Source organism: Schistocerca serialis, chromosome 7, assembly GCF_023864345.2.
Source record: "Schistocerca serialis cubense isolate TAMUIC-IGC-003099 chromosome 7, iqSchSeri2.2, whole genome shotgun sequence".
NCBI classification, from domain to species: domain Eukaryota; kingdom Metazoa; phylum Arthropoda; class Insecta; order Orthoptera; family Acrididae; genus Schistocerca; species Schistocerca serialis.
In genome coordinates this window covers 192,966,679-192,993,070 of record NC_064644.1, presented here as the reverse complement: position 1 = coordinate 192,993,070, position 26,392 = coordinate 192,966,679, and the positions used below count along the sequence as shown (strand labels likewise).

At 39.5% G+C, this 26,392-nt stretch overlaps 1 protein-coding gene across 1 annotated transcript in view; it reads right to left on the bottom strand.

The window, feature by feature from the left end:
- Nucleotides 1-26,392, bottom strand: part of LOC126413328 (unconventional myosin-IXa-like) — a 347,425-nt gene that overhangs the window by 23,364 nt on the left and 297,669 nt on the right. Inside the window, exons 29-30 of the mRNA XM_050083235.1 lie at nt 17,207-17,462; nt 8,033-8,258 (exon numbers count right to left, since the gene is read on the bottom strand). Coding sequence (XP_049939192.1) covers nt 8,033-8,258; nt 17,207-17,462 — 482 coding nt within the window. The remainder of the gene's footprint in view (nt 1-8,032; nt 8,259-17,206; nt 17,463-26,392) is intronic.

Sequence of the window (26,392 nt, the reverse complement as noted above, 5' to 3'; positions counted from 1 at the left end):
TCTAACTTCAACCTATCCATTTCCCTTTTTAAATTTTCCTACCTACCTGCACAATTAAGGGATCTGACATTCCACACTCCGATCCGTAGAACGCCAGTTTTCTTTCTCCTGGTAACGACGTCCTTTTGAGTAGTCCCCGCCCGGAGATCCGAATGGGGGGACTATTTTACCTCCAGAATATTTTACCCAAGAGGATGCCATCATCATTTAACCATACACTAAAGCTGCATGCCCTCGGGAAAAATTATGGCTGTAGTTTCCCCTTGCTTTCAGCCGTTCGCAGTACCAGCACAGCAAGGCCGTTTTGGTTAGTGTTGCAAGGCCAGATCAGTCAATCATCCAGACTGTTGCCTCTGCAACTACTGAAAAGGCTGCTCCCCCTCTTCAGGAACCACACGTTTGTCTGGCCTCTCAACAGATACCCCTCTGCTGTGGTTGCACCTACGGTACGGCCATCTGTATCGCTGAGGCACGCAAACCTCCCCACCAAACGGCAAGGTCCATGGTTCATGGGGGTAATAAGCCAGTTCAAATGGCTGTAGCTTGCAGTAGCTATTCAGAGACAAAGAGGCTTGCTCTGGATAGACTAGTGTGGAGTGCTGCATCAAAGCAGTCCTCAGACGAGAATTACAAGAACAACAACAACAATGTGGCTTTGTAGCTAAAATTTAAATACATGAAAAAAAAATTATACATGTTTTCCTTTAAAATTATGAAACTACTGAGAGTAAACTGCAAATTATGTAAATCAGATTTATATCTTACTGGCACTCAGAGGAATTTAAGAAATAAAATCCAAATTTTAAAGGATATTTATTTTTTATTAGATCACACTATCACGCAACCGATATGACTAAATGGATTACTTTTTTATGTATTTACTCGATAGAGGGTTTTTCTTACATCATATATTTCAGAAATTTTGCAGATGTCCGTAATCAGTGTTTCAAAGACATTACTACCACAGCCTATGTTCCACTTCCAAGCTAGCAAACTACCTTTTTTACTGTTAAAATTATTTTTTTTAAACACGTCAATTGGCTTGGCTGCCAGTTTTGTATGGGTCAAGATATTGAGCAGGATTCCTGCATACAGTCACAAACTACTTCAAAATTAAGTTACGATGTCAGAGAGACAATGGACAGAGCATGACAAAAAAAGACAACCAATAAAGAGTGTGTTTTAGGTGCAATTAATCTCTTCTACTATGAACCCTTTGTAGCCATCTACACTGAAAAGCAAAAGAAACTGGTACAACTGCCTAACATTATGTAGGGCCCCAAGAGCACGCAGAAGTGCCGCAACACAACATGGCATGGACTCCACTGTTGTCTGAAGTAGTGCTGGAGGGAACTGAAACCATGAATCCTGCAGGGCTGTCCACAAGTCTGTAAGAGTACGACGAGGTAGAGATCTCTTCTGAACAGCATGTTGCAAGGCATCCCAGATACGCTCAATAATGTTCACGTCTGGAGAGTTTGGTAACCAGCAGAAAAGTTTAAATTCAGAAGAGGGTTCCTGGAGCCACTCTGTAGCAATTCTATACATGTGGGGTGTCGCATTGCCCTGCCGGAATAGCCCAAGTTCCTCAGCATGCACAATGGACAAGAATGGATGCAGGTGATCAGACAGGATGCTTATGTATGTGTCACCTGTCAAGAGTCATAATTACACATATTGGAGTTCCATATCACTTCAACTGCACATGACCCACACCATTACAGAGCCTTCACCAACTTGAACAGTCCCATGTTGACATGCAGGGTCCACGGATTCGTGAAGTTGTCTCCACACTCGTACGTGTCCATCCGCTTGACACAATTTGAAATGAGACTTGCCCAAGCAGGCATGTTTCCAATCATGAACAGTCCAATGTCGGTGTCGACAGGCCCAGGCGAGTAGTAAAGCTTTGGGTTGTGCAGTCATCAAGGGTACCAGAGTGGGCCTTTGGCTCAGTATGCCCATATCAATGATGTTTCATTGAATGGTTCACGCGCCGACACTTGTTGATGGCTCAGCTTTGAAATCTGCAGCAATTTGCAGAGGGTTTGCACTTCTATTACATTGAACAATTCTCTTCAGTTGTCGTTGGTCCCATTCTTACAGGGTCTTTTTCCAGCCGCAACAATGTCGGAGATATGATGTTTTACCAGATCCCCGATATTCACAGTACACTTGTGAAATGGTCGTATGGAAAATCCTCACTTCATTGCTATCTCGGAGATGCTGTGTCCCATCACTTTTGTGCTGACTATAATACCATGTTCGAACTGACTTTAATCTTGATAACCTGCCAGTTTAGCAGCAGTAACCAATGTAACAACTGTGCCAGACACTTGTCTCAATATATGTGTTGCCTACCACAGCACCTTATTTTGCCTGTTTACATATCTCTGTATGTGAACACACTTGCCTATACCAGTTTCTTTGGCTCTTCATTGTATTTGCTACCATGAAACTGTTTTATCCTTTTGGTAAGCAGAAAACTAATTTACTATTGTCAAATACGTTAAAATGCATCACACCAAGTTCTTTGCAGAAGGAAGCAACTAGTGTTCAAATGGTTCAAATGGCTCTGAGAAATATGGGACTTAACATCTGAGGTCATCAGTCCCCTAGAACTACTTAAACCTAACTAACCTAAGGACATAACACACATCCATGCGCGAAGCAGGATTCAAACCTGCGACCATAGCAGTCGTGCAATTCCAGACTGAAGTGCCTAGAACCACTCGGTCACAGTGGCCAGCTAGCAACTATTGTGGTTGAAGCCTTCAAAATGCTAATACATTTCACCAAAAATCCAACCTCTCACCATTAGCAACAGACCACTAAAACAATGTCACTGCCTTTCATTTTTATCTCCAGCTTAGTGGAAGTACTCCAAGCACCACATGGGCTTTGTCCCTTGGAACTATGGATGCATATATAAGGGGGCATTCAAAAAGAAATGAACCAGAGGCGTAATTACAGAAACTACTACCTGTATGTTAGAAGTACTGGCCCTGTCTGTTGAGACACTTGTCCCACTGTGACTCACGGCGGTCAATGGCTGTCTCATAAAATTCCCCGGACTGCGATGTTAATCAGTTTCACACGTACAGCTGGATGTCGTCGTCTGAGGTGAATTGTTTGCTCCTCAGAGTCTTTTTAAGGGGACCAAAAATGGCGTAATCACAGGAGAGAGGTCCGTACTGTATGGAGGGTGTCCGAGAACCTCCTATTTGAATTTCTGCAATAGTGCCACGACTGTGTTGGCCGTGTGTGACTTTGCATTGTCATGGAGCAGAATGACCCCACAGGTGAGATTGCCTGGTCATTTTGATTTCGTCACTTGGTGCAGGGTGGTCAGCTGTACATCCAGCTGTATGTGCAGAACTGGTTAACATTGCAGCCCCGAGAATTTTATGAGACAGCCATTCACTGCCTTGTGTCACAGTGGGACAAGTGTCTCAGCCAGGGTCAATACTTCTAACATACAGGTACTGGTTTCTGTAATTATGCCACCGGCTCATTTCTTTTTGAATGCCTCTTATACATATAAACCAATATTACTAATTAAATTGGTAGCAAATGGCACTTCAGCTGAAATTAACTACAAATATTCTGTACTGTTAGCGGTCTTAATCATGACAGGTGATCGGGATGATGAATTGGTTTCTTTTCCTGTGTCTTATTTTCCACTTTCGTGCCAATATCTTACAATCCTCAAAAACAACACAGAAATTTCTTTGGCAAAAGTCCATTCAACCATCAAAAATTCATTTAATGGCCAGAAGGGAATCATCAGAGCATTATCATCACCATCAATTTTAGTAACTGTGAGGATATCATCTACTACTGCTGGCTTATCAGTACTATAATAATGCTGGCTTCTTACGATTTACTGGCATGTGCATGAGATGTTCATTCCAGTCAAAGTGGTCCAGTATCTGCAATTCTCATATCTTAATAAGTATAGTTAACCTGCAGTGTCTGTCTTTACTGTAACAGTTTAGTTTTGGAGCACCTCTGTAAACTATTCAGCTTTTGTTTCTGAACCCCCCCCCCCCCCCCTCAACGTTGCACTGCTGATCTTGTATGTTTTAAATCATATAATCTTGTATGTTTTGAATCGTATAATCTTGTATGTTTTGAATCATATGCTTCAGTATTTCTTTAGTTATTATTCCCTCTTCCTTCCTTGTACAGCATTCACCGTTCTATATAATTGATTCTGAACTTAAGTTTAAACAACACTGGCTAACTGACAGAATTGGTATTTGCATATCTTTCTGCATTATAATGCAGTATCTAATTATGACAATACATGTCATCATTCCATCCTGGATTTTCTGTTGTTTAAGTATCTAATTATAATATTTTTGACCAATCATGATATAATTTTAAGCATCTTCTTGATTCTTCAAAGGGTGTACAAAGGTACTGTTTGGAAAAAAAGTAGTTAAAAAACTCTTTCCACTCTTTTCTTCCTTTTAACATGCAACAATTCTGCACCCCTTCCACATACTCCGCTCAAAATAATAATAATTTCTTGAGTAAATAACAGATTTTGGCTCTGTTGAATACATAACTAACTTCCCAATTGTCTATGTATTTTCCCTATCTCATCAAGGCTTATAGTTCAGTAATGTAAGTCTATCCACATGTGAATGATCAAAGCTGAGGAGGACAACACCATCACTGCTTCACTCATAGTATACTACTCTGCTGGCACTTTCTTACCGATAATTATTTTTACATTATCAGTTGCCAGGATAGATATCATACCACAGTCTTAAACTAAACCACTTTCCATTAATCTCTAGCAATCACTTTAGCATATCAGTCCACACAATATTTAACACATTCTTCAATTAGCCTTAAAATTACTAATTTTCCTGCAGAGAAGAGAGTCATGAAGAGAGGAACAGTCACCATCCTGAGATACAGACGCAAGGATCTGCAACCATTCTGCTTTGCTCTTCTAAAGAATCATTCTTACCTTTATTGCAATTAAGGGCACTGTGAAGTTCAATCATAATCTGGTTATCTTTGAACATTCTGCAATCTGGAATCGAAACACCTACTTTCACAGCCTATAATGAAATGACTCACAGAAGGAGGAGTGACATAAGGCAAAGAGTATGCCTAATATCACAATATTAGACCCCAAACCATATGTTATCAAAGACATCAAGATATTGTCCATATGCAGTGGCTTCACACATCCTATTCCACTTTCTTCATGGATATAATTTACTTCATCAGAGGGAATAGCATGACATATAGCACCTGATCTGTGGTTACAGAAACTTTTTACACTGGATGAAAAGCCTGAAGTTGGCATTGATCATGAACTAATATGGGTCAATCCATATGTAGTGGTCCAGCGATGGTTGCTTGACCATTTTTAAATATTTTAATTTTTTATATGTGATTGCCCTACATTTGAAAAGTTCAAAACAGTTTTTTAAAATAATTTGTCTTGCACCTTTACTGGATGGCGGCCATTTTTATTTGTAGGCGCGCAACTATTTTTCAGTCTGGAGACATTGCCGAAAACTTGAATATCTCTGCACTGGGTTAAGTTAAAACATTGCAATTGACATGATTGTTTTCAGAAAAGTGTCCTCTAGAACACTGTCTATTACACAAAATACCCTAAATTCAAAAACAACCAGTCAAAATTACCTCCAAAATTTGGTATCCAAATTTTCAAAAATCCACTTTTTAGGCCCAAAAATAACAAACAAGGAGTGATTTATGAGAGTCTATTTTTTTCCTATGGTTAGATATCATACACTACTAGCCTCATGTAGAGAAAGAATAATTACAAATGTTTCCTTAATTTTTTATGAATTTTTGAAATATGAAAATTTTCATTTTTTGTAACGTTAGGGGTTAGTTATCTTAGGTGGCACTAAATATAAAAATACGATTTTTGCACAGTTTGTGCAGCTATATGATAACAACGTACTGTAAAAATTTCAACAATGATATATGATTGTGAACAAAGATATGAATTTTTGAAAATGAGGAAATAATTCACGTTACTCTACAACTGATCTTATGGCTGTTGCCTATTTAAGTGTGATATTGGCAGAATATAATCAATTATTATTGAAGTAAGGTACTGAATTATATACAAAAAGTGGAAACATCACTGAAATTAACATTTATATTATTTTGACATACTTAAAATAAATATTTTCAATCAACATCCTTCGAGATGCAACTGTTTCTAAACCTGGTGGTGAATGTTAAGAACACTTATTTCTTCAGACAGTTTCTGTGATATAGAATAAGACCTCCCAGTTGCTGTGGTAAGTTCAAGCACTAAAAGTTTCCTTAAAACATTTTTCAACCTTGCACTAGTACATTTCTTGAATGATGTTCTTGGGCCAACAGGGTGGTAAAAATGCACAAAAACATCATTGTTTTCCAAACTTATTCTTTCAACCTCAGCAAGCCATCACTGCCCATCATACACACATGCCACTATGTCATTCAACATTAAAGACAGAGATGTAATTCTGTCAAACAGCATAGCTGCAGACCCTGGCATTTGGTTATTGTGTGGGTTTTTGGCAGCTATTGTTATAATAATATCAGTTTCCCACGTCCCAACACTCTTAAAATAGTGAATCCAGACACTGCCTGCAGGGGAGATAGTGACTATTAGAAATTAAAACTATGGAGCAGCCACCAGTCAGATACAACTTTCCTTTACGAAGGAAAGTCATAAGTAACTGCCGGTTGCACCTCAATTTTAACTCTTAAAATAATTTGTTCCAGCTCTTTCCAAAGTTTGCAGCATTCAGTTTTATCATCATCATCCTTCACATTTCTCTGTCACACTATGTTATCTTCTTGGCTTCATTTTTCTTCTACTACTGTTTCCTCCTTTCCCCTGTGGCTCTCATGTATGTCTATTTGCTGTCTGCCCTTCCTGTTCTCTGATTTTATTACACCCTGTCACTTCTTATGTCTCAGATACCATGAAGTCAGCTATTTCATTGTTGATTTTCTTTCAGTATTAATGTGACTCCCTTGAAAGTGATCCCATGCTGCTTTTGTTCCTAAACATTATTCAGTCTTGTATGTAGTTCTTCCCTGTCTGCTATGGGAAGGAAATAAAAGACTTCAAACCCGATACCCAATATATTTTCACTTCTTCTTCTTCCTCCCCCTCCCCTTTCTTCTTCTCTTCATGTATTAGGTAAACTGCCTGTTACACTACTCCAGCTCTTGTTTGCCCTTCCTACATTTCTTCTTCCATTGCATTTATAACTGAGAACCTTTAGCAGAAATCTTTCTCCAACCGTGCGGTCTCTACAGTCCTTCCACTTTTTTTCATTTAGGTTACATATTCCTAAATCTTTCTTTATATCTTCATTTCTTTTATGATCTTCTCTAGTACTTCCTTCCACTATTCTTAAGTACTTCATTTATTGGGACCATATTCTACTTTATTGGTGTTTCATTGTCAAGCATGCTTCATTTCCATGGGGAAGGAGTGGTACTGCTACAATTTTGTAAAATTTGAGCTATTTTCCTTTCCTAGCTTTACGCTGTAAATTTTTTACACTCCTGCCACATATTAAAGGAAATTAATTTAATTTTTGGTCCACATCATGGCTGCATTCATGTGTGATCCTGCATCCTAGACATTTAAAAATGTTTCACTTGCTCTGCGATTTTATTAGTCAAGATTACTTTTGATCTTATTGGCTGTGAAATGTTGACACTTTCGTTTGTAAAAGTGTTAATCAATCTGCTGCTATTTCATAAAATTTGACTCAAATTTAATACCAAAGAGGTAAACAACATAGACACATAGCATTTTAAGTATTAAATTTTGAAATGGTTTTACTTTTGAAACAAGGAAAAGACACCACAGCTTATCACTGCACTGCATGGAAAAATATGACTGCTTCTACAACAAAAGGATATGTGGTAAGTCTGTAAAATGTTTGTGGCTTATTTATTATTCACATCTTTTATTTAAGTAAGTTGTAACTACTCTGTTCAGATAGCCAATGAAACTTACCATCATCATCAGCTCTCACTGACATATCATCCAGGCTACCACCATCATCAAGATCTGTCGAAAGCATATCATCATCAGAGGTGGTCCTTGTTAGACTTGGGAGTGTTGATGTCAATAATGCCTTCTCTTTTTGTATATCTTCTATGTGCTCCATTAAAAGTGCTTCCTCTTCATCTGTTTTCTTTACTGAATCACTAGCTGGTAACAATTCTTCAGGGCTGAATATCTGTACATCAATTGTAAGAGTGGAAAATTAGTACAACTAGTTATAAAATTTCAACTTAAAAAAATAAAATTAAAGCAAGCATCATCTGTATCTATACCAATTACAAAACCATAAAACAATCTTGTCTGCCTCTCTCTTTGAACATGCCAATCTCCAAAACTGCGTAAGGAAATGATAGATTTCTGCTCACTGTAAAGAGACATGTTGAGTTACAGACAGGCACAATGAAAAGACACTTACACATTAGCTTTTGACCAAAACTTTCATCAGAAAAGGACACATACACGAATTCATTAACACAAGCAAGCCCCCCCCCCCCCCACCCACCCACCCACACACACACACACACACACACACACACACACACACACACACAATTGCACCTCCAGCAGCTCAGACTGGAATGCAGCTGTCATACAGAATGGAAGCAGCAGTCTGAATGGCGGGGGGAACAGGGACCGATAGCAGACTATGGGTGTAGGAAGAGAATAGCACTGTGTGGCAGAGTGCACAGCACCTACACTGTCAACAAGTGCAGTGTCGGGAGGCTGTGGGGAGGGGTGTTGGGTGGAGACTGAAGAAGGGAAGGGAAAGGATGGGGCAGATGTGTTGGCAAGGGATGGCACACAAAGAGGGTGGGAGACAATAATAGGTAGGAGGTGACAGGACAGAGGGGATGGAAACTTTTGGGTGGAGGGTGTGGGTGCAGTAGGTTACCGGGAAAATTTTGTGAGTGGAGAATTTGATGTAAGGATAACTCCCATCTGCACAGTTCAGAGAAAGTGGTTGTGGAAGGGAAGATCCAGAGGGCTCAGATAATGAAGCAGCCATTGAAATCAAGCATTTTACAGTCAGTTGCAAGTTGTGCCACAGGGGTGGTCGACTCTGCACTTGGGCACAGTTTGGCAGTCGTCATTTATCCTGGTGGACAACAAGTTGGTAGTCATAATAATGTAAAAATGCTGTGCAATGGTTGCAGCAGAGCTGGTAAATGACATGGTTGCTTTCACAGGTGGCCCGTCCCCTGTTGGGATAGGATAAACCTATGACAGGACTGGGATAAGAAGTGCTGCGTGGGTTGACTGGGCAGGCGTTGGGATAGGATAAACCTATGACAGGACTGGGATAAGAAGTACTGTGTGGGTTGACTGGGCAGGTCTTGTGCCTGGATCTTCCACAGGGATATGATTTCTGTGGCAAGCGGTTGGAACTGAGAGCGGCATGGGGAGGGACTAGAATTTTTGGAGGTTTGTTGAGTAATGGAGGACCATTTTAGGAGGGGTGGGAAGAATATTGGGTAGGATGTCCCTCATTTCAGGGCATGAAGACCAGTAATCAATTTCCTGACAAAGGATGTGTTTCAGTTGTTTCAGTCCATTTAGTTCTTGGGGGTGGTGGAAGAATTTGGGGGGGGGGGGGGGGGGGGGGGGGAGGCATGGGATATCTTTTTGTGGACTAGGCCCAGGGGATAGTGCATATCTGTGAAGGCCTTGGTGAGACTCTCAGCATACTGGGCCGGGGAATTCTTTTCACTACAGAAACACCATCCTTTGGTGGCCAGGGTGTATGGGAGGGATTATTTGGTGTGAAAGAGATGACGGCTGTCAAAATGCAGGTACTGTTGTTGGTTGGTGGGTAGGCAGAGTTGTAGATGGAGACATCAGAGAGGAGGAGATCAGTGTCCAGGAATGTGGCACACAGGGTTGAGGAGGACCAGGTGAAGCAGATGGGAGAGAAGGTGTTGAGGTTGTGAAGGAATGATGGTAGGGTGTCTTCTCCCTGAGTCCAGATCACAAAGATGTCATTGGTGTATAGGGAGATGGCATCAACAGTGATGAATATGGGTCCAAGAGGTAAAGGGATGGTAGTGATGGAGAATCGGTGAAGGAAATGGTTGGTATCTTTGATGTAGGAGGCTAGATTGTGGGCAATTGATTGGAAGTGTTGGTCAATGATGGCCAAAATTCTTTCCGTGGGGGCATAATTGCCAGATACAATGGGGCATCTAGGATTGTTGGGTTTGTGGATTCTGGGAACCATGTAGGGGGTGGATGTGGAGTGTGTCATAGGGGTGAGAAGGGAAATGAGTTCAGGGGAGAGGTTCTGAGAAGGACCTAACGCTTTAGGCATGAAGGTTATGTTGGACTTCTGGGCTGGGATCACTCTGGCAGAGTTTGTAGGTGGAGGAGTCAGATAATCGGCAGAGGCCTTCTGCCAGATAGTCACTGTGCTTCATAACAATCCACCGTCTCATTCCTTATACACTGTACTAACTTTATCCTAACTATCGATAGCAATGGCATCTGACCACCCCTTAAATTACCCACGCGAAATCCATTTAATAACCATGTCGACCCTGCATCAATGTGGGATGCAGGCACAAGAAAAAGAAGATCATCATCATCATCATCATCATCATCATCATCATCATCATCATTAATGCCCATTGCCTGTTTCTTTACTGTTCATACAATATATTCTTCCTACAGTTTTATCCAAAGCCGGAAGTGACATTTCACTTGCACAATTTTCAACATGTGCCCTAGTGCAGCACCACAGCCAAGATAATGAGCTGACTCTTCTGCTTTTACGTAATTAATGACAGCATAAAAAAAAAGCGTGATGCATCAGACCAAGGTTGGATCATTATTCAAGCTAAATGGGGATACACTTAATGTTTGTGCTCTATGGAGATCCCATGTGTACTATGTGAAAGGATTATTGTAGTGTGTAACACTTTGCTAATAATTTTTCTTTCTTTTAAGGAAACTGTTAAATTTATTTGCCTTTTTTTTAAACACCCTGTAAGATGTGAACTAGCAATAACAAGAAAAATTTCTACAAAAAAATGAAATATGTTCATATTAAACAAACTTTTGAGTGTTTTTTGAAAGTATGTATCTTAAGTGTATCTCTGTATGTAACTTAAGTGTATCTCTGTATGTATCTTAAGTGTATCTCTGTATGTATCTTAAGTGTATCTCTGTATGGATGTGAGATGTGGTCAATAAATATTTTTAACAAAAAGAGAATATAAGCTTTTAAAATGTAGTGCTACAAAAGAATACTGAGGAGTGGATGGATTGATCAATTAACTAACTGAGAACTACTGAACTGAATCAGTGTGAAAAGAAATTTATGACACAACTTCACAAAAAGAAGGGATAGGTTGATGTAGGTCAAATATTCAGAGATGAAAACATTTGCACACAACAGACTACAATGGAGAGCTGTACCAAACCAGACTTCAGCTGAAGACCAAGTCACAACAACAACAACAACAACAACAACTGTAGTATGTACCACAATATTTAAATGTTTATTTTCTCAGTGCTGTGTAATAACAACTAGCCTCCTCTCAGTTGTCCTCACTGCCGGCCAGGGTGGTCGAGCGGTTCTAGGCGCTGCAGTCTGAGAATCCTGTCTCGGGCATGGATGTGTGTGATGTCCTTAGTTTAGTTCGGTTTAAGTAGTTCTAAGTTCTAGGGGACTGATGACCTCAGAAGTTAAGTCCCATAGTGCTCAGAGCCATTTGAACCAAGTTGTCCTCACTACATTTCTGATTTTCTCCTTGTTGTCCTCACAATCCTCTTCTCTTATAGCCATTTAAACAGCTGAGGTAGTGACACCTTATCTTGTATTGTCACTAATGTATTTTGTTCTGGATTTCATTACAACAGATCAGGCATGGGCAAACTTTGGTGACTCATCCATCTGATTCACATATATACATCAGCTTGTGGGCTGCCTCGTCAAGAGACACGATACCAAGACTCCTACCACATGGAGTCAGAACTATAGCTTCCATAACAATGTTTATGGGGTAAAGCACCCACAGGAATGGCACCTCTTTCACAACACGCCACACAAACAAATTATGCCTCACAACACATGGTTTTGGGAGTACATTCATTTTACGTTCAACCTATCCTCAGATGCTCACTTTCATATTCATGTATGGAGGGCATTATTTCTATACTTTTGATGTTTTACAACAGCTCCCTTAAATATTTCTATCATAAAATTCTGAAACGCCATTAGTAAATAAAATGTTCCTTTTACTGGCTGTAATGCTAATAACACTTCCATTATGTTGAGCTCCACATCTACATCACGAACAAAAACTGCTAATAGAACTGTGTCTAACAAATCAGTGGTCTCATCCAAAGTCATCACAAATGCTTTGCATGTGGCAACATGATTAGACAAACCGTTTTTAATGCCATCAGCCACCACACCAATACAGCAAACAACTGTCCATCTCAATAAACTTATTTGTAAATTTGCAATGTCCAAGAAGCATGCCTCAGATTTCGCCTTCAGCAAAAGGCTTCAATGATTTGCCAACTTTCTTACTCATTGTAAAATTAACTATAACTGCATTGTCACACTGTACTCTTAGTTTGGCCAACCTATGCGTTTCCGAAGTAATAATCAATACAGTAAGACCGTGTAATCCGGCACTCGATAATCCAGCAGACTCTGCAGTCTGGCATGCATAAGAAGTTATTCCTTATTTTTAGCTCAGCGCAGTTCACAGTAAATTCGACTCTTTCGAGAAACATCATAACTGTTCAGAGTGGCACCTCGTCACTAACAAATATCTGCATCACTGACTGAGTATATTCTCATCAACATAAGGCAGTTGCATTGTTAGGCCTGGAGAAAACTTAAGCTTAAACTAGTCGAGGTGGAAATCAATGTAAATAAAGATAAGTCGACAGCTGATCACTCTAAAATTGTATGAGTGATAAATTCAAAATCCACTAACAAACTGAGTGCGTTTCCAGCAGAAGGTGTTGAAGACTGGATCAACAGCGACAGAAATTTAGTTAACAAAGACAACCTAACTGACTATGTGATGTTACGAAATGTTTTCAACCCACAGGAGGCACCAGAAACTGAGAATAATGATGAAGAAATTGCTGCAACACACGTCTTGGGCTAGTGCTTCAGAAGCCTTAAACACTTTTGTGAATTTTGCTCAGAACAACCAACAATGCAGCACTTCTGAAGTTATGAATTTGATCATTATACAAAATAATCTCTGTCACAAAAGAGCTCAACCCAAGAAGCAAGTTAGCTTTACTGCAACATTCCAAAGGGCTCAGAAGAGAATTTCAGCTAAACCACCAGTGGTACATATACCAGTCCATCACATTGCAAGCCCTCAACAATGTCAGATATCTGTGCTATTCCTAAAGGCAGTGATTCCAATTCAACTACACCAAATCTTGGTAGCAACTTTTATTAATTAGCTTATTCTTGATCTTACTTAATCTATGGTGCTTATTTTATTTAGTTAATGACATACAGCAGTTACACACGGATACAGAATATTTCTAAAATTTTGTGCCTTAAACTGATTCAATAGCCCGTTGGGATATTCAACTTTTAATTCAGCTTTGTTTTTTTTTTTTACAGGAAATTAATACATAGGCCTCCTATTAATTCTTTTGTGCTGTGCTCCTACCTGTTGTGTTTAATTAATAATAGTTATTTGCCTTTGTACATTAAAACTGTAGCTTTTGCTTATATCCCTTTTCCAAAACCACGTTTTTAAAAATGACCTCGATAAACCAGCATATTTGATAATCTGGACATTGGCAGATCCCCGAGCTGGATTATCAAGGTCATACTGTATTTTGATTTTGTCTTTCTGCTGATGTCCTGTAACTTGTTGCTGAGTAATGTGTTGCACAGAAAAGTGCTTTTTCATATTAGAATCCTTGACAACTGACAGGACTCACTACACAACAAGCAAACATATTTATCTTTGTACAAGGTAAAGAAATAATCCTCCACGCACTTCTCCTGCAATTGGTGACATTCACCATCTACTTAATGCTAGACTTTTGCAAATAGTCAGTAAAGGTGCACATAAAGACTTGCACGAAACTACCAAACAACTAGCACAGAACTTTAAGCATGAACCAACAAAAGATGAAGTTTTTTTAACAAAGAAATTCACCAAACAGTTGTGCAGTTGAGAAATTATTTTATTTTATTTTCACGACCCGTTTCAGCAATTCATTATGCCATCATCAGGCCCCAACACATACCTATAAAAAATAATCGATATTGATATACTGGGGCCATATGTTTCTGGATGTCATGAATTCTCAAGTGCTTCCTATTGTGACAGTGCCACGACATTTAACAGTGCCACCACGACAGTACGCGCAAACGGCGATAAAGGCGCTCCGCAACTCGGCTGAGTGCGGGAGCGCCACCTAGCTACGAACGGCGCCGGCCGCATGTCACGGCACGGCAGTCGAATAGGAGATACTGAGTTGTCATCATGTAACGAGCTATTGTTTCTAAGTGAGTGTGTTTGAATGTCCACGCAATTATTGGTGATTAAAGGTTATAACACTTCCTTTGAAGACTTGACAGCAACTCACACGAGTGTAGTTGCAGTCAAGTCTTCAAAGGAAGCACTTGAGAATTCACGACATCCAGGAACATATGGCCCCAGTATGCCAATATCAATTATCTTAGAGAGGTGCATGTTTGGCCTGAAGGTGGTGTAACGAACTGCAGAAACTGGTAGCAAAAATAAAATAAAATAACTTCTCAATTATGTGGCTGTTTAACAAATTTCTTTGTTAATATTTGACCAGCTGCTGTCCTGTGCCCACAATGGACCAACAGAGACAGGTAAAGATTGATCAACAAGTTATAGCCCCCAATGTCATTGTTCAAAACGGCAAATTTCAAAATCAGTTGGTAATTTTCGTGTCATCCTTGTCTAAAACCAACTTTTGCGATGAATCAATGTCTAGCACAGGTGTAGGCAGTAAGCGGTACATAACACGTGTGTTCAGAATGAAATTTTCACTATGCAGCAGAGTGTGCACTGATGTGAAACTTCCTGGCAGATTAAAACTGTGTGCCAGACCGAGACTCGAACTTGGAACCTTTGCTTTTCCCGGGCAAGTGCTCTACCATCTGAGCTACCCAAGCACGACTCGCGACCTGTCTTCAGAGCTTCACTTCTGCCAGTACCTCGTCTCCTACCTTCCAAACTTCACAGAAGCTCTTCCACAAAACTTGCAGAACGAGCACTCCTAGAAGAAAGGAGTGTGTTGTTTGCACTAATCCAAAGGCATAAATCTTTCTCACTGCATCCCTTCAAGATGCTGAGCTGTTTCCACAGATCTCCGCATTCACATGACCACATAGCCCATACCTTCACGCTCACACTGGAAACATGTATGTTTCAAGACCATTAAATTTCGGGCATGCAGCCATGCAAATATAATTTTTTCCACTGACATTTTGGCCGCGTATTGTCCAGACATCCTCTGAGGATAGTTGGACAATATGCAGCCAAAATATCAATGGAAGAAATTTTTTGGTGCGGGTGCATGCCCAAAATTTAATGGACTATTCATTACGCCATGGAAAGTTGAAAATACACATCATGTTTGTCTCTGTTGTTCGAACCCAGTGGCATCAATATGGCACTCTGAATGCGTAGACTAAGCAAAACTTTCAATGGTCTGCAGCACTGAGCTGCAAACTCCAGGTGAGTTGAGTGTCAGGAGGAACATCATAAAACGTATCACATATTCCAGGTGCCTCCCCCCCCTTCCTTCCCTCCACCCCCCCCCCCCTCCCCACCACCTCGAATTTCTTCCAATGAGCCTGACAAACCAATCGTGGATCAGATCAAGCCGTATGATCAGCGATGCAATACACCACATAACTGCCCAGCAGTTAAAGCTTTATTTCATTTTCTCTGCTATTACGAAAATAAATTTCAGAATGACACAAACTTGGATTATGGTGTAATTCATATTTTTCTGTTCTCTTAAACTCGGTGGTTACAAAAGTCATACCATCTTTAAATGGAAATTCATACTGTATTGCTTGTGGGTGGGAGGATGCAATGTATTTGTTAAAATTGTAATGGGATATTTTGAGAAAAGGCGGCTGTAATCTACAGTTAACAGGAACATGGGAGTACACCTACAATTATTCTCTCACATGCACATATGTTGTTTCCAGGTACAGAGTTGTATCACTAGCACACTACAGGAAAAAATGGGAGGGAGGAGCACAATCAAACTTAGGCTCAACTAATACTTTACTTGATGAGTATAACAACAAAGTATCGCCGTCTGTTTTTTTCTTCAATTATTTTACTATTCCATTACTGGATTCGAACCGCCTAGTGGTTCATCATCAGATGGTACATCTTTATTGTTTGTCTGCAGCAGTGTGGGAGTCATATAGATGTGGCAAGATATATAAAGGAAACATGTATGCACTGAGTGTGGCGAGAATTATTCACATTATACGTTAGATTTTGTTGCTTTACTTACAGTTATTAGTGTCCGTTGGTTGGTTGTTGGTGTACACAGTATGCTGGAAAACATACTGAGTGTTTTCCACTTACGTTAATTGTATTGCACTTAGCCACAGGGAACATGTTTACACGCTTTACAAAACGTAAATAAGCCAAAGAGTATGGCTAAAGTTATGTCAAAGAGTTGTGTTAGGGCAGAGTTTCTCTTTCCTGAGCTCCTGTAATACTTACTTTGAAACCTTTGCCCAACCCCTGCAAGGCTTCCCTTCCTTTACCAGATGTTGAGGGAAACATCTATTTTCAATGTTCGCATCATCTGAAAATTTGCATGTGTTTTTGTACATCTATGAAGTTTTCATTCTTACTTTCTCAAAGGAAGCATTTGACTCAAGTCATTCAGTGACTTCAGATGGTGTACCAGGCACCATTCTGAAGTATACTTTGAGAGAAGAAGAGAGAATGTGGAGAGGTAGGAATTCACAATAATTATCTAACATTTCAGTCATCCAATACTGAACAGTATCAACAACACAAGAAATTTATTAAGAAACTGCCAAATGTGCCCTAAATGAGTCAGAAAAAGAAAAATATATTCTACTTAAAAAACCAGATGCATAAAAGGACTAACATGTACCTTGGAGCTACGAAGGGATGAAAGTCGGTGCGTGGCTGTGTGGCAGGCGCTGTCCAATGTATCGATATCAGCCAACGTTGACTTGACTTTACGTAACTGATCTGCTATGATTGTCTCCACACACTGAGTCTGTCGTCCAATGTCGTGCAGTGAATCTTGTGCCGGAACTGTTTTATTTGTGCGGAGGATGCAGGGTGCAAAAACAATTGCCAGTGAACTTGCATTCATCCGATTTGCGTCTTCATGTGATGCCACTCTACAAAATGGTGTCAGGAAAATAAGAATAGCAAATATGTGTGTATCGTATCATTGAGCACAGGTTGCAATAAGTGAGTAAGTGGAGAATACATTCAGTGCATTACAGCAGTGCTTGCAGTAAAATATGCTACAATGCAATGAATTCACGGACTCAAAGAGAAAGAGAAGAAAGAGAGAGAGAGAGAGAGAGAGAGAGAGAGAGAGAGAGAGAGAGAAATATGTGTGGAATGGATAATTAGAAAACATAACTAGTACGTTAGCTGTTAGTTCACTGTGTATATTATATATTAACTTGACAAAATTAAAATACTGAAAGTTTGCTCACACTACCATTGTGAAGATATCTAAAGATCAGCTATTCCAGAGGATGAAGTCCGATAAGGCGAAAAGTTTACTGAACATCCAAAATCTGTCATTTTTAGTTTAAAAATGACAAAAATTTATTTAATTATTTATTCCTCCAGGGATTATTACACACACACACACACACACACACACACACACACACACACACACACACACACACACACACATTACTGGTAGCATCATCTTCATTATTTAAACAGTATATAACAAAGTAAGCAATAGTCTCCTATAATAATTAAGCACTTTCTTGTTACCACACAGCATAATAGTTTAGAAATTAATGTGCAAAAAAGTAACAAAAATCTGGAATAACAACAATGAAACAGGATATTTGTTAATCAACACTGAGAGGCACCATTTAGCGGCAGGCAGGCACATTCAAAATACATTTAAAAATAGTATCAGATTAAGCCCTGAGGTGACAATGGCCATCTGCGTGTCAGTTGTGCGTGTGCAATTATTTGGTGAGTAGTAATCGATCCTATTTAATTACTAAAGTAAAAAAACATTTTCGAATCCAATTTTATAAAATCCTGGCTGTCTGTCTGCTTATACATTCTGATCAATATATCAGATTACAACAAAAGTATCAGATCTTTAAAAGAATATACACAGTCATTCTTGAAAAATAGTTACATGTTATTATGAAGTAAAACAAATCATATACACCAAAAGCATAGCAGACTTTTACTTCAAGTCAGTTTCTTATTAAGCTTGCGCAAGTGTATTTAGCACTTTCTCTGCAGTTGCTCACTGTTAATTTAATTTTACACTTTATCAAGAGAAACATCAAAGTAGAGGAAGCAAAATCTCTGTAAGCCACACTGTGATGCAAAATATCTAAACTTAAAATATTTAAGTTTAAAAGACCTCTCAAACTGACAATGTTGGACAATTAAGAGAATTTCAACGGTTGGTCGGTTGGTTGACTAGGGGTGGGAGAGAGAGGAGGTGGACACCAAAGAGCAAAGTCATTGGACTCCGATCTGAAGTGATAGAAACTAAGTGAGGAAGAATGTAAACAGCACAGTCCTGTCAACTGGAGAGGAAAATGGCCCAACAAAGTGGCAAAAGGAATGTTTGGACGGCAGAAAGAGTAAAGACTAAATAAGGGGAGGTGGGTGGGCGAAAGCAGGGGGTGCCCCAAAGGCGCTATGCACATTGGGGCACCAGCACTGGTGCTGACCAATCCTGATCCCTACACCATACCACGACCACAACACAACAGGGTCTACACCAGGTGAAGAAGACACAAGAAAAGGAAAAACAAAATGGCATAAAATAACAGACAAAACTTAGGAAAAGGGAGGGGGGAATAGGAACCTCCAGATGCACGAGAAGAACCTTGTCCTCAGATATATTTTACTTCTTCTTCTTTTTCTACTACTACTACTACTACTACTACTACTCCTTCATGGGTCGAGGAGGGCAAGTCTCGGGGAGAGGGGGGAGGGAGGGAGGGAGGGAGGGAGGGAGGGAGGGAGGGAGAGAGAGAGAGAGAGAGAGAGAGAGAGAGAGAGAGAGAGAGAGAGCAGGCTTCAAGCAAGATCCAAAAATGAGATGGGGCGGGCAACCTGGGGTGCATGGGCTGTGGATCCTGTGGCTGAGTTGTGCTGCAAGCTCGCGTATTGCACAGAGAGTGTCATAGTGTCATATTTACAGGAATTAGAAAGCAGAACTGTATAGTGGATACATATTATCACTCTCTAAGAGTTTCACTATGTTAATTTCCACTACTATGAAATGTTTATGGAACTGGTTTTGAGCAGGAGCTTTAAATCAGATTGTCGATTAATGCGACAGTGATTAGTGAATTAAACTGGCTTTGTCTTACCATAGGGTATGTATCTGAGTAATAGACTGTTCGACTTAAGGCAGTCAAATAATTAATTTTCAGTATAAGTTCATCAGAGCTGTGGCCTCTGTTAACTGATACTGGACTTCCTGTGTTTTCTATTGGCTAATTTTATTTGCTTCTCTGCTTTCATTTGCAACAAGTGTAACGGTGTAAATTTATTTTAAACTTTTAATATTGTAAGTTATTGAGTGATGCATTTTTTTAACAATGCAAATTTATTATCTAATTTTAAAATTTTCATTATTACAGCTTTTACTCCTTGGGGTTGCAAAATAACCACAAATTTAAATTACTTTTTGTTGTCCGTTGCATTTGGCTTCTACTGAAGAAGCAGTGTCTTATCAATAAATTCTTGTTGGTGTTTTTTTTATCCAGCTCACTGATTCTGAATTAACACTTTTACTGCTACAGGCATGCTCGTTGCATTCCATAGTGAGCACGACTGTTGTTGCCTAATAGCGCCATATGCACTGGGAGACGACATTCCGGCCACCTTTGCTGAATATTTCTGTGGCACTGGAAATGATGACTTTGTCCGCTGCCCTGGTCCCCTGCCCCCCCCCCCCCCCCCCCGCCCCCCCTCCCTCCAAATACAAAATAAATACAATTACTGTGACAACTTAAGTTTTTTCACTTTAAAGCTCCTCTAAAAATGAATTACAGCATAGACAAACACACAGTTTTGTCAATAATGTTTCACACCTTGGAATTATTTCACTCCTGTAGTTTTTAGTAGGATTAGGTTCCCATGATGAAAGGGACGTGTCACTTAGTGTTCTTTCGTAAATAACTCATGGAAAGGATGAATCTATGTGTGATGTCACTAGCACATCAGCAGTCATTGGGAACCACAGTAATAACTTTTTCACTCCACATATTTTGAGTCAATTTCATGAGAGGTCCTCAATAATTTCATGTACAGTTTGTTTTGTATACAAGAGCATACTGAATACTGTGTCACAGGAAAAGGACAGAATGCCAAGCAATCCACCAAGAAGCAGTGCCATACAATTACAATGAACTACATGTGCAGCACAGCCACATTAAACAAATTCTCAGTGATACACTTGAGTGGACATGCCAGCTTCAGTGAAATACTTATACAATTTTAAGAACACTTTTCAGTGAAAAAAACTGATTCTTTCATATCTTACAGCCTGATATCTTCGCTTGACAGAGGACATAATTTCTTTTCATATTCATTACAGTTATTGCATCAAACTGAATTAAGCATTACATAAAGTTCTAAGAATTTTGAAGAGGTAAAAACACATTGTGTAGATTTTGCATGTGGTTGATTTAAGTCAGACACTGCTAAGTACAAAATGTTGCTAACACATCAAAACTGTGTTTCAAGCTGACACCAGCACGGTATCTATCACAGTTATTGAAATACTGCTTTTTATATCTATGGGAGGGATGCAAGCAGTGTACTCAGTGTTCTGGCCAGAGCAACATGGATCGTGTGGTCATAACACCCATCATATTTGATAAATGATACAAGATTTCAAAACAAAGTTTTTTGTGAATGATAGCACACAAAGAGGTGCGTAGTTTGCTATATGATTAATACTCAAAACTTTTTTATCTACTGAACTACGGGAGCAACTACAGTTCTTTATGAAGACATACTTTTTTTTTCAACAATGCAAAATCCAGGGTGGAATGTAAGAATATTATGACAAGGATAGCTGCTACTCACCATATAGCGGAGATGGTGAGTCACAGATGTGCAAAACAAAAAAAAAAACTGTCACACAATATGCTTCTGGCCAACAAGATCTTCGTCAAAAATAGACGACGACAACACACACACACACACACACACACACACACACACACACACACACACACTCAAGCCAGAAGTATGGCTTCAGCTGCCAGTGACTGTGGTCATGTGTGTGAGTTGTATTTGACTGTGCTGGTGGTTGTGGTGTGGTGTGGTGTGTGTGTGTGTGTGTGTGTGTGTGTGTGTGTGTGTGTGTGTGTACTGTCTATTTTTGACTAAGGCCTTGTTGGCCGAAGGCTTATTGTGTGACAGTCTATTTGTTGAGCCTATCTGCTACTCAGCACTTGCGCTTTATGTGGAATAGCAACTACTCTTTTCATACTTCTTTTAACAGCATTCAATATCTCATCAAAATAGAACACTGTGGTATTACACACAATATTTACAATATTCTATGTGGACTACTTGGCTTTAATCATAAACTGTCTGTAATTATGTCACAAGTTGTAATCACTAAGTAATTAATTATTTCAGTTCACCAAGACTGATTTTTTATTTACAATCTTTAGTATGCTTTATAGCTGCATGTAATGGTATCAGCTTGCCAACTACTCTCCCCAGCAAAACAGTCGAAATGGTCTTTATGCAGAGGCTTCTAATAATTCTACTTTCTCTTCTAATGCCAAGTACAAGGTGGAACTGCATGTCACCATCTTCATTATTTCTTCCTTTGTACAACCAGAACATGTGCCATTAGATGGATTTCCTGCACCGTATCCTCTCTATCCCCAAGAACCAGCTGCAAACAATAACCCCCCCCCCCCCCCCCCCAACACCCAGTATCTACTGAATTCAAATAACTAAACCATATCCTTCGCCAGGGTTTTGACTATTTATAATCACACCTAGAAATGAGGATCATCATACTAATCCCATCCCTCCTATACAGTGTTATTCCGCTGTCCATCTAATCTGTACAATATTTTGGTCAACCCTACATCGCAGTCAGTTCCAACTCCTTGCCACATGTGCCATATTCCTGTTGAAGATACAGCTGCAAAACCAGCCCAATTCACTCACCCAGCTCTGCTGCAATTTCTACACAACTTTATGTCAGCAAGAGCACCAACCAGATGTAGGCCCGAACAAATGGGTATTAACGAACTGTGGCCAAGAGCATAGTTGACCATCCAGAAGAACAAACTGCTGACCACAACACATTCTATTTACACATCCTTTGTTCCTGTAATTCTCCTGATTTCAATCTTCACTAGCCTCCTGCCTTCCAACACTCCCACACTGCCCCAGGATCCTAACTTCACTCATCCTGAAGGCACACTCCAGCAATCACCCCTTCCTCTGCTCTGTCTACTCCTTCCAATCCACTCCTCCACATTATCATAATCATGCACCTCATGGCAAAGTCCTGGTGCCGTGTTGTATTCCTATCCCATACACTTGCTGCCTCTCCTTCCCCCATCAGCCTCCTTCCCACCTGCCTGTTAATCTTCCTCAATGCTCTCTCTCTCTCCCACTCCCCACCTTCTTAGTACCCCTCTCTCACTCCACTTAACACCCACCCCAGTCAAGCCAGACAACTGAAGCTCCAACATAGTGTATTCAGCTAGGTCGCGCGCGCGCGCGCACACACACACACACACACACACACACACACACACACACACACAGTGTTCACTGCCTGTCGACAATTTATCGACCTGCCAGCGCTTTCGTTCGGTAAGTCACCTCATCTTTGTTTATATATATATGTCTGCTTGTGTCTGTATATGTGTGGATGGATGTGTGTGTGTGTGTGCGCGCGAGTGTATACCCGTCCTTTTCCCCTCCTAAGGTAAGTCTTTCCGCTCCCGGGATTGGAATGACTCCTTACCCTCTCCCTTAAAACCCACATCCTTTCGTCTTTCCCTCTTTCCTGATGAGGCTACAGTTTGTTGCGAAAGCTTGAATTTTGTGTGTATGTTTGTGTTCGTTTGTGTGTCTGTCGACCTGCCAGCACTTTCATTTGGTAAGTCACATCATCTTTGTTTTTAGATATATTTTTCCTACGTGGAATGTTTCCCTCTATTATAACCATATATATATATATATATATATATATATATATATATATATATATATATATATATATATATATATATATATTTTCCACCACAACTTTCATTATAACAAACATTGCATTTTCATGTAAGATGACATGATACTGTTAAGTAGTTTAGGACCAGTACATCCTGAACAATGGCAGTGTAGTTCAATAATATGTATCATTTCATATTTAGTTTCAATTGGTCCTTATCAAGACCATTTTCTATTTGTTTTCTTCTAAATGAACATGCTCATATATGCACATATTTACGGCTTCTTGCTTCAGACTGGGATGAGGGAACGATCATATAATCGTCATCTTCATTAAAAAATATTCATTTGAAGAAAATAAAGAATTACACCTACAATTGACATTATACAATTACATAAAAAACAAATTACATAAAAAACACAATACATAATAAAACCAAAGGAATAAAAGTAGATTACCACTGACAACAATGATGAGGCTTCCTTCATTAAATCATGATTTAACAATTACTAAATACTAACATTATCTTACACAAGAGTGAACAAATAATTACTAAGTGCTGAAACAGAAAAAACTGGCAAATTGCAGATCTACAAAACGCTAAAGGCAGAATCTCTACTGTGGTTGGGAGAACTGAAAGTGCTGGCTGGAGAGTCAGGAGTCAACTCTCACTCTCTGTCACTTTCTCATCCTAGTCCTCAGTCAACAGTTATCAAAAGGGTAAAAGAAAATAGCACATTAAGTTCGACATCCTCCATCAATGTTTGCAATCCAACTCTACCAAACTAACAGCCACAGTTTTGTTGGTGGCAGCTATGTAAGTTAAATGCAGTGTTTCCACAGAAAGCATATCAGCATCAGGCTCCTGTTTGGTAATAATTGTTTCATGATGGTCAGATGGTGGCCAAAGTAGATATCACACTGTGACAACATTGTGTACCCACAATCGCAAGCTGAGGATTAAAGCTTCTCACTGCCAACTGCAGAAGAAGAGAACACAAGGGGTTGAAAAAAGTGATTAGACTTCTGGCTGCCATTTTGGTTGCTCCTCAGATAAGGCAAAACTATTGCATCACCTTTGTGAGCTTTACAAAAAAAAGCTTACGAGTCTACTGAGACACAAATCCTATTCTCTACACAAGAAGAATTTGGAGTGGATAATGAACTCATCAGTTTCATTAAATAATTTCTCATGAATACTAAATCAAAAATTAAAATCCAGGCAAAATTTCTGAACCATTTGAAATCAGAAAATTAAGTCTAGCAAGGGGATGAAGTCGCAACTGTACTCTTCACTTGTGTTTTGAAAAGAATCATGATGGATGAGGAAGTGGGCTTCAAAAGGCTGGAGTGAATCAACATATAAACTAGGAATGAGACACAAAGGAATCAATATCAACTGCCTGGCCTTTGTGGATGACCTTGCAGTCCTTGCCAAAGAATACAATCATTAATCACTCAAACCTCCTTACAAGAATATCAGAGAAGGAAGGCCTACAAATCTCAATATCCAAAACAGAACATACGACAAATATTGTAGGTTCCCCCAAATCGTTGAAATAGGATGACCCCAAATCACTAAAAATATATTTTGGAAAAATTAACGAAGTCCAAAACTTAAAAATCATTCAAACCAATGGACTGACCAAACAAGCAAACAACAGATCCCAGAAAATTAATAAATATTTAACACAACTCAAGAAGACATTCAAAACATAGAAAATTTCAGGAAAAAACACCTTTAAATGTTCCTCAGAAACATGGAAGACTCTTCACCAGGTACAAAAACAGCAATTGAGTGAGAGAATAAAAAGTATTCGTTTAAGCTTTGCTTGGTTCACAGTTGGCTGGATTAGATGCACGAAGAAGAAAAAAATTAAGAGAAAAGGCAATAAAAATGGTGCGAACATGATGTGGTAGGAAGGGAGGATAGAAGCCCACACATGCAGCAGCAGCAGCAGCAACCACAACAACAACAACAACAACAATTACGTCTTAAAATGGAGATAAGATAATGCAATCAGAAAGAGTAAGTAAGAGTGTCTTGGTGAAGCCCTCTCAGATAAGCAATATGAATTGAAATCAGAATAAATTAGGGCAAGGTCAATGACGACACGCAAGTGTATCTGGAGTTGAAAAGCAATGTTGCTCAATGATCCTCCTCAGATGGCAATAAATTACCTTCTGATGAACATAATACATGTGTAGTACTATCTCATACATACTAAACATTAGCATGTGTTCACCATACACCATACTGATACAGTACTAGTTAGCTGTCTCCTATTTTTGAACGGCAACCTTCATACACCTAGTGACCCATGAGCATTACATAATGGAGTACCATCTCATACACAGGTTGTCACCATTAGAGAGGAGCAGCCCCACAGTACACCTGGAAGGTATTGTAACTAAAGCCTACATAATCTATTTAAAAAGTTGGGACTCTTAAATCACAAACAAAAGTACGCTGTGTGTTTAAAAACTGGTTGATATTAACCAACAAACCATATGTTTCGTGTATTTATCCACTGACTCTTTCACACTCAGAGGAGTTGTCTTTCATAATTTAAACTGACAATCACTATGCACTGTACCAGTTGCTTTCGTGATTGTCATCGCCCCTTTTCTTCCTAAAAGGTGAATATTTCTACATGCACAAAGATAATGACAAAGATGATATTAATTCTGACACATTACCTCTTATGACTTATGCTGAAATCAACAGTTGACTGTGTTGTTCAATATATTTCTTTCTTTCTTTTGCTGGTGCCTTGTCCCGTAGTTTTGCAGGGTCGGCACAGTTATGAACAGATTTGGGAAGGTTAGTTTTAAGGGGTGGCCGGATGCCCTGCCTGCTGTCACCCCATACCCCCCGGG